Raw genomic sequence first — 9246 nt, forward strand, 5'->3', positions numbered from 1 at the left:
TAAAACATAACTCTTCCACTTACCTGTCTACGTAAGGAAAAAAGTATACACCTAAATTATGTGGTGTCTGACAAAGCTATTTAGTAATTATCCTAATTTTCATTTTAAGCAATCCTAAAGAAAATCGCTATTTATTTCTGTAGTCTAATAAGTTACTCCCATTCTAAATCTGAGTCAATCCCATCAAAAACAAACTGTTAAATTTCTAATGCACAGGTAAACCAACAGATTGCCACAGTCCATTTCTACAGGTGTCGTCAGTATTTACCTGAGAGTTGGTAAAGCATCTATACACAGCTTAATCAATTTCTCTTTCAAATTTTCAGATTATTCTTGATGTAATTGTAATTAAACATTTATAGGAACATTATAAGCCATGCAATAGTTACAAATGCTCTAAAAACCCAGGAGGTCAGTCCCCTACTCCCCTATCCCTCATCCCAAAGCCCCCAGTGTAACAGAAGTTGGTGGGAAAAAAACATGGAGCTTCTTGAGAATATGGAGATAAAGTAGAGGATGGAAAGGGAGGGGAAAAAAAGAGTAACTTAACAGTGGACAAACACTATCTCAGCCAGGTGATCAAGGTTAACATCAACAGTGATAAGTCATGTACCCTTGATATGCTGATGAGAATGGCACTTTACCTCTGTGGTCTTCTTCCTGATAACCCACAACCTCAGTCTTACAACAAAAATACCAGACAAATACCAGTGTGGGAGCATTCTACAAGGTACCTAGCAGCAAATTACTCCTTCAAACTGCCAAGGTCATGGAAAACAAGGCAAGTTTGCGAAACTATCACAGTGTAAAGGAGCCTAAGGGGACAAGATGACCCAATCTAATGTGATAGCCTAGATGAATCCTGAACAGAAGAGGACTTTAGGTAAAAACTAAGGAAATCTGAATAAAGTATAGACTTTAGTTAAAAATAATGTATCAATATTGGCTCACCAGTTGTGACAAATGTACCATACTAATGTAAGATGTTTACAGTAGGGGAAACTGGATGTGGAGTATACACGAACTCTCTATAGTATCTTTCTAACTTTTTTATAATTCTAAGACTGTTCTAAAACAAACAAAAAAATTATTTAAAAAAAATAGAGGGAAGGAAGCAGCAATGGAGAGCAGCAGCCGCCTGATGGAAGAAATGTTCACATATTGAGGTATGGGGAAGTCATTCTGGCTTATCCAGGAATTAACTTGACTTTTATGCTAACTAAAACAGCCTGTTTGTGGCTTATCAAACACTGTACATCTGTTTTAACTGTTAAAGAAAAGGGCACCTTAACCAGAAGTAAAGAATGTCCATGTTAAAGATTAAATGCCTCCTTTTCTGGGATGCCAATGCTGGTACTTCTTTGATGACAGGACTCTCTTTCCAGGTGCCAAGGACATACTGGCTCACTGTGTACATGCTGATCTGTTTTTTTGAAACCTTGAAGGAGTGAATCGCTGATTTGTTAGATGTTCTTTGTTCTGACAAGATATAAAACTGTGCTGGAAACCATGCTTCTCCAGAGCAGTTCCTCAGAACTACCTGAGAGACTGTCTCCCCGGCTATAGTCCTGTTTGGCTGAAATAAAACTCTTTTCTATTCCAATTATAGATTGTTTATTGATTATTTCTGTCAACAAGCCTATAGCTCTATGAGTGGACTTTGAAGAAGGGCCTGAGAAATAAACCCACTATTTGTAATATTATTTCTATAAATGTATTTTCCTGAATATCAAACAACCAATTTATAAACTAGTTCTTGTAATGCAATCTGTTTGCAAATTAGGGTGTGCGTATTGGAGAACAAGGCAGAGTATATTTGACCCCTAGAACACTTTGACTACCATTCTGGCACCAAGGATGATTTAAATTCAAACATTCTAAATACAAATATAACAGCATACCCTGTTTTTGGTTAGAAAATATTTTCTGTCATAAGCTCCATCAAGCTAATTCAATTCACTGATCAATTTTCCATCAAAACAAGACAGTTAAATCATTTTCCATATTAATTTTTATATCATTGAAGCAATTTTCATTAAGAATATTTTTCATTTAAATATTTTAATGACAATTTTATTTATCAATCTATACCTTGTCCATATTCAATGTTCCTAATTATAGCTTCCTCTATTGTAAATTTACCTTCGTAGCCATTATTTCTAACAAGTGAGTATTCACTAAGATTTTATTATTCCACACTTTTTAAAGATCCCTTTAATCATTCTCCATTTTACATTATTAAAATAAAATTAAAATTTTTTATCATTTATTGTCAATTATTTCTACACTATCATTATGACTCAGACAAAAAGCTAGTGGTTTGTATTTATTTCTTAGGTAATCCACTAAAAAATTGTGAGCAGTTCTGTGAGACACAGAGAGACGCAGACTGATATACAGCAACAGTGCCAGTGCCAGCAAGCAACAGAGAGAGAGTCAGAGGCTGCAGTTTTGAATGTGCTGACTGCCTACTGACAAGGTCAAACTTCCTTGGAGCCAAAAAGACCATAAAAACATCCTCAGAATCATCTGGAATGGTCTAGATGGCCAGGTCCAAATGTCCTGCATCAGTGTATGTATGCGTTCTGTTCATAGGTTTGGAGGAAGGCAAAATAAAGGTGGAAAAGGTACTGAGAGGAGGATCAGTAGGATATAGTGATTAAGAGCATGGGCCCTGGTATAAAACTGTCAAGGTTCAAATCCCAGCACCACCACTTAACTCACTCTGTAACCCGGGAAAGTTACTTCACTATGCCTTAATTTCTCCATTTGTTAAATGAGGAAAATGGTTGAGGTCATAGGGTTGATGATTAAATGAGTACAGAGTTTGGCACATCCTAAATTCTCAGCAAATGTTGGTGTATATGTGTGCAAACATGGGATTGTGAATTTGTCCCACATACTAGGCCTCGATAAATCAATAGTATGCATGTACTCTCTTCCATTTAACATACTGTAAACAACAGTTATTGCCCTAAAGCTGATTTTTAAACCCCACTGTTTATATATCATACATTTCTCTTTCCTATTATGTATACTGTTGCCCCAAATTGATCTTCATACACCATGTGACCACCATATGGACAAAGTGCAATTACATAGTTAAAATTAATAGAAATACATTATGTGTTATCAGAAAACCTCATCTAATGGGAAAGTGCAGGTTTTAGAGTTAGAGAGATGCAGGATCAAATCCCATTTGTCGACTAACGGCTTGTCCAAGTTACGGACACTCTACCTATTTTATCATTGTTAAAACAGTACTAAGACATATATCTCACAAAATTGTGATGAAGATTAAGTGAATAATAGTAGGATGCTCAGCACATGGTACACCCTCAGTAAACGTCACACATGTGCGTGCACACGCGCACACACGCACACTCCTTAACTACTCCCGTCTCTGTCCAGTAGACCAAATAGTTTGTCAAGTGATCTTTGCCACCATTTTCATTGTTATATACATGTTTCAATGACTTTTTGGGGTAGTTTTCAATCTAGAATACCATACCCCTGGGTGTACCGAAGACATTCTAAAGGGTACAAAGCATGAATAATTTTAAGTAATCAATTTCTGTATCTAGAACTTCCATATTTTTTTTTTCCCTAAAACTGACTTGTCTGAGGAGACACCTGTAATCCGCCATGATTCTCCTTTCTTACCACCCTTTCCACAGTTACCCTTTGAAAGAAAGAGCTATTTCTTTACAAAAGGCATACACTCACCCATCCTTTATCTTATCCTGGTATGCTGCCCCAAAGTGTAAAAACCTCTAGAATACCAAAATACAAAGATAACTCAACCCTTTAATCAATGTTCCATAAAACCCCCAGCTTTCCCCTTAAGAAATAAATTTCCAAAACAAATTTACCTTTTTAATTTTAATAATGTTTATCACACTTTTAAATGTATTTATATTATTTTCATCAAGTGTATTCTAATAATAGTCACAATAGTAACTCAAGCCAAAAGAAAAAATAAATAAATAGAGCTTTATGGTCAAAGGAAATTAAGAAAATATATGTATGTGTGTATATATATACACATACATATGCACATACATATTGCAGAGAAGTTTGGTAGGTGACCAACTAGAAATTGCTCAAGCATAACAATGGGATAAAATTCTGTGGGGGAAATGGAATGGAAATCAAATTCAAAGAGGAAAAGGTATGATGCAAAATTTCCCACTGTTAAAAAGCTTTACTTTGAATGAATGATGGCAAATATTAAATCACTACCATATTTATATTCCATTGGATAAATTTCAGTGATTTAACATTTTAAGTTAGAAATAACGATAGTTACAGTAAGCCAGACATGACATCCTCTGCAACGATTTAAACTTATAATGAAACAAAAATTAGATAACAACTTAATAATTCTTTTAGGAGCTATACAGGAAAAAAAAAAGTATAATCTCCTACAAAGAGAACCCTCAAACACCATCTTAGGTGTCCATCCTGAACTCAAGTCAAGCGCAGTAGTTTCAGTGGTAAGTAACGGGGACCACTAGTTCAAAGACCCTCTCTTCTTTCCTTCCCCCGCTTCATTTTGTCCTCTCGGTCCGCACTCCCCGGACCCCCTTAAGTGGCCCACTCCCGGCGCCCGACTGTTCCTCCTTCTCCCAGTCTTTCCCCGGCTCCGCTCCCCTCCCCCATCACCCAGCTCTTCTGCTGCGCATGCGCCCTTCACCTCCTTCCCACCCGTGGCTGCTGTGTCATGGCCGAGCGGAAGTCCCAGCCGCTACGGGGCAGGGCGTCCTTAAGATGGGGTGTGCTTGTCCAAGCTTTCTACTCTTCCTCCCCAACACCTCTTTGATCTCCCACTGTAAGGGGGTCCCCTACCCTGCACTCTCCCGAACACTTCGTAGTCCACGGATTTGAGTGGCCTGGCGGTAGACATGGCGACGGCGAGGCCTCTGCCGAGGAGCCGGAGCTGGGTTCGGGGCGCGGTGACTGCAGCGGCCGCGAGAGGGAGGGCGCACATGGGACCGATCGGCGCACCCCGCGCCTGTCACCGGCCCGGGACGCGAGTGCGCCGGGGTCACGCGTCGGAAGGCGGCAAATGAGACGGCGGGGACCGGTAGTGAGGGCAGCCCGGGACGCCTGGAAGGAAGAAGCCGCTAGGTGCCTGGCGCCCGAGGTCTCCTTTCCCTGCCCCTCCCTCGTGGTGGAACCAGACTACGCGTCCCTGCGATTTAACGAACCGCTGCGCTTCTTTGTCAGTGTTTGCATTTAAATAAAAGCGGAGGCTTGGCCCAGATGTCAATAGTTTGGTACCCCAAAATGATTCTTTTGAAATGAAAGACCTGCTAGCTCGATGACTGAGAGTATTTGGTTAGTGAGTAAATTTTTATTAAACGTTTAGGTAACTGCTAAATCTATCAGGCGATTTTGAGCCGTTCTTAAGGTGACATCTGCATCCTCTTTTCTATTGAGTCAGAAAAGCTTTGGGCCTGAATCCATATTCTAAATGGATTGTGATATATTCTGGGACAAGAAACTTTAATGGAAACAAAAAAATCTTGTCTGCTGTGAACTCATATAGCTTTTTTATGATCTTGATCATTGTTCAGCAATGCCCCCAATTGCCTAGAAGGTTAAAGCAGTTTACACTTTAGAAAATTTTACTTCCTGGTGAGCTGTTACGAAGTCTTAAAGCAACCCACAACTCCAGAGAATCTGTATACAGTTATTGATAATCTGCTGCCTTCTAGAAATCAAAATCCTTTTACTTGTGAGAATTTGCCTTTCTCAACATATTTGTTGGCTTCGATATCCTTACATATTTCTCTGCATCTGGCCGTATAATTAAAATAATCCTCTGCAATCTGATTCAATATTATGTGCCAATTCTATTAGCACCAAAAATCATCTAAAACTTTCTTGGAATGTGGTTAAATCATTTACAGTAAAATATATTCTGGAAGCGCTAATCCGGTAATTTTATGTAATGAAGATCCTGGTTTATTGCAGAATCCTCACAACTTACATCTTCCTCTCATCTCCCTTCCAGTTCACTCCATGCAGACCCTAGAATCAACATAGATCTTATGTCATTCTTTTCAATGATTTATCTTCAAAGTCTCTACACTGCATTCCAAATAAAACTGAAGGTCTTCAGCCTCCACTAACCTCTTATTACCTGCTTCTATCCATCCTATAGGTTATAGGTAACCTATTGTCAATACACTTTGAGTTATTCAGCTCTCTGAACACACCCTGACTTTAAAAAAAATCTTTGCTCTTGGATCTACTTTATCTGGAATACCTGTTCCAGTTCCCAAATCTTCCCATATCCTGTTCAGTTGCCTGTGCAAGTGCTTACCAGATTTCATCCTAATTATTTACTGTCTTCCCTACTAGTACTGTGCCTTCCAAGAAGTAAGATCTCAAACTGGGTCCTGTCCCTGCCTATCAAAGATCCTGTCACTGACTGGGAAGGTTGACATTTTCCTTTTTTTAATCAATCTTTGACTTTTCTCCACATTTACCCAAGAGTACTCCTGCCAATTATTATGTAGCTTTATTGTAATTTTAGAAGCACAATGGCAACAATTGACATTTGCTTAGCTAAAAAATTGACTGTGTCTGCCAACAGGTGAAATTAGCAAACAAATTTTTATGTACGATTTCAGCATGAATTGCCAATATATGTGATTCTAAGACTAAAAATTTTAAGCAAATGTTGCTAATGCTTCAGCTAATTTTAAACAACAAAAACATTTGTGCATAATTAGAGAAATTTTTTAAAATAGAAAAAAAAATCCATAACCCTAACACAACTTATATCTTTTTTGTGTATTCTCTTATATATATGTTTTAAGTAGTTAATATCGTTGTATAAATTCAACTTTTATTCTTTCTTTTTCCATGTTATAGTTTTTTGTAATGAATATTTTAGTAATTTCATGATACTCTATTAAGTAGGTATAACCATAAGTTTACCTACTAATAATTCCCTGTTGTTACATACTCAGGTTGCCTCTAAATTTTCACTACCATAAAAAATATTGTGAAGGAAATATTCCTTCATATAGCTTCTTTCCCATATTTAAAAATCATTTAGGGTAGAATTTAGAATACCAAATCAAAGCGTATAAGTGTGTATTGTTTCTGATACACATTACCAAATCATTTTTCAAAGGGCTGTACCAATTTAAACATTCAATTACCAACACTGTATAAGTATATGATTATTTGGCTTTTGATGCAAACAGATGTAAGCAAGCTCTTCACATACAATGCATGATTAAATTAGGTGAAAAGTTTTAATTTTGAAACCTGAGCAATAACTTTGGCTTTGTGTTACTGCTGGTTGAAATTAAAACCTAGTCATAGCATTCCCTTCCTTGAACCCTTTAAAATAATTTGTGTGTGATGCAGGATCATGTTTAAGGTAATACATAGAAAAGGAAAATCCTGCCTATATGATATGTGTGTGAAAAATGACCAGGTCCCAGAACCTGTGAAACAGGGACAGACAATACAGTCTCTATGTCCAAATGACATTTGAACTGACGTGGTATCACCTGTAAATCTCTATAATTTGTCACGACAGTCAGTTGAGAGTAATTCCTAGAGTGATTCTCAGAAATTTGATATTGAGGTATAACTGATGTCAGGGACAATGAAAATTATTTTATCCATCAACATATTTCTACCCCTGAAATATTTTTGTAATTGTTTTGTTGAAAGAGCAGGACTCAACAGGATACAAATCATTAACTTCCACAATTGAAGAGGATTAAACAAAAATATTCAATGATTCCCTCGTGCAGGGAACACTTTACAGGTAAAGAAATGGTTAAATAATTATTAACTATACTGGATTCAAGATCATTAGACACCAGACTGTCAGTCAGCCGAGGAAGTAGCTGGTTTCCCAGAAGAGCCTTTAATCTCATTACAATTTATCAGAAAATTGCTTAAGCTTTTTCTCAGGAATGCATGTTTCTTCCCAGAAGGAAATCCTGTCCTGGGTTTGAAACAATTTTTTCTTTATCACAGTCCCGTTTGATGTTCCAAACTCAGGAGGATATTCCTCTTCCAGCTTGGTACTGCTTAGGCTAGGGTAGGAGAGGGCATGGTTGATTCCTTCCCTCGCCTTACGTTTCCTTCTTCCTAGAGGAGAATTGGAAGGAACAGGTAGGTACTTTGGGGCTTTCCAGGATTGGGAGATATTCAAAACGGATTAATTCTTTTGCAGGATCCTTTCTGGTGGAGGGACTCAGAGCTTTTCTCCATGAGGAATTCCTGACTTTTGCTCCCTTGATAGACAATGCTTGCACTTTAGTTGTGCACTCACACCCCTGTCCTAGCTTCAGTACTGAAGGCTATACCTCCAACCTGTTTCCCCTGAGAGACTAGCCCCCAGGTAGAAGGCTGCATGGGTGGGATTTCTTTTAAAATGACCACAAGACCAGATCCCTCCTTCCCATCACATCTAATTGTGGGGACTCATATTTCTGCCCTACCACTGATAGAAGTCACAGTTTGCTCTGAATTTGACCACCTCTTTTTGCTCCACTTGGTAGGCTTTATTCAGGTATCTCCAGCCACAACCTGTCCTTTTTACTTGCCACGGGTCTGGGTCAAACACCAGTCCCTTCTAGCTTCAAGGAGTAAAAGCCAAGCTCTCAAAGTGGTTCCTTTAAAGACCCTCTCACTAGGCATGCAGTGAAGGGAAAACACCCCGTTTCTCTCTCCCATCGTGGTAGAGGGGCAAAGAGGGAAAAGCCACAGCTCCCCTAAGCTTTCCCCAATGAAATCCTCTTGAGCCTGAGGAGGGTGTTGGGCTCAGGATTTTAAAACCAGTTTTAAACACCCCTTTTGGACAACATAGCTAGTTTAGCACCCCAGATTGTAATGTGGGTATAACTATTGATTTGTTTTGAGTCTCAGGTCTCAGCTAAAACTGAGACAGAAGTCCCATTTTTCAAATCAACAGAATTCAATATAAACCTCATTTGGATCCTGATTTGAATTTATAAGTTCAAGACATTTGTGAGACCACTGGGGAAATTTGACCACAGGTTGACAATTCAATATTACAGAATTATCTTTAAATTTGTTGTGTGATTATTCATTGAGGGTGTATTTTTTAAAATGGCCTTACCTGTTAGAGGTATGTACTGAAATATATGTGTGCTATGAAGTTATATTTGGCACTTGCTTTAAAACCCTCGGGGTTGGGAGTACGACAGTGTAGATAGAACAAGCTTAGTAAATTGGAGATAATTA

At 38.3% G+C, this 9246-nt stretch overlaps 1 protein-coding gene across 1 annotated transcript in view; it reads right to left on the reverse strand.

Annotated features, from left to right (window-relative positions):
• Positions 1 to 5180, reverse strand: part of ACYP2 (acylphosphatase 2) — a 176323-nt gene extending 171143 nt beyond the window's left edge. Inside the window, exon 1 of the mRNA XM_082426317.1 lies at positions 4849 to 5180. Within this exon, the coding sequence (XP_082282443.1) occupies positions 4849 to 4990 (142 nt within the window). The 5' untranslated portion in view covers positions 4991 to 5180. The remainder of the gene's footprint in view (positions 1 to 4848) is intronic.
• Positions 5181 to 9246: the final 4066 nt, after the last annotated feature.

The sequence above is a fragment of the Balaenoptera physalus genome (assembly GCF_965194825.1).
Source record: "Balaenoptera physalus genome assembly, chromosome: 15".
In the NCBI taxonomy this organism is placed as follows: domain Eukaryota; kingdom Metazoa; phylum Chordata; class Mammalia; order Artiodactyla; family Balaenopteridae; genus Balaenoptera; species Balaenoptera physalus.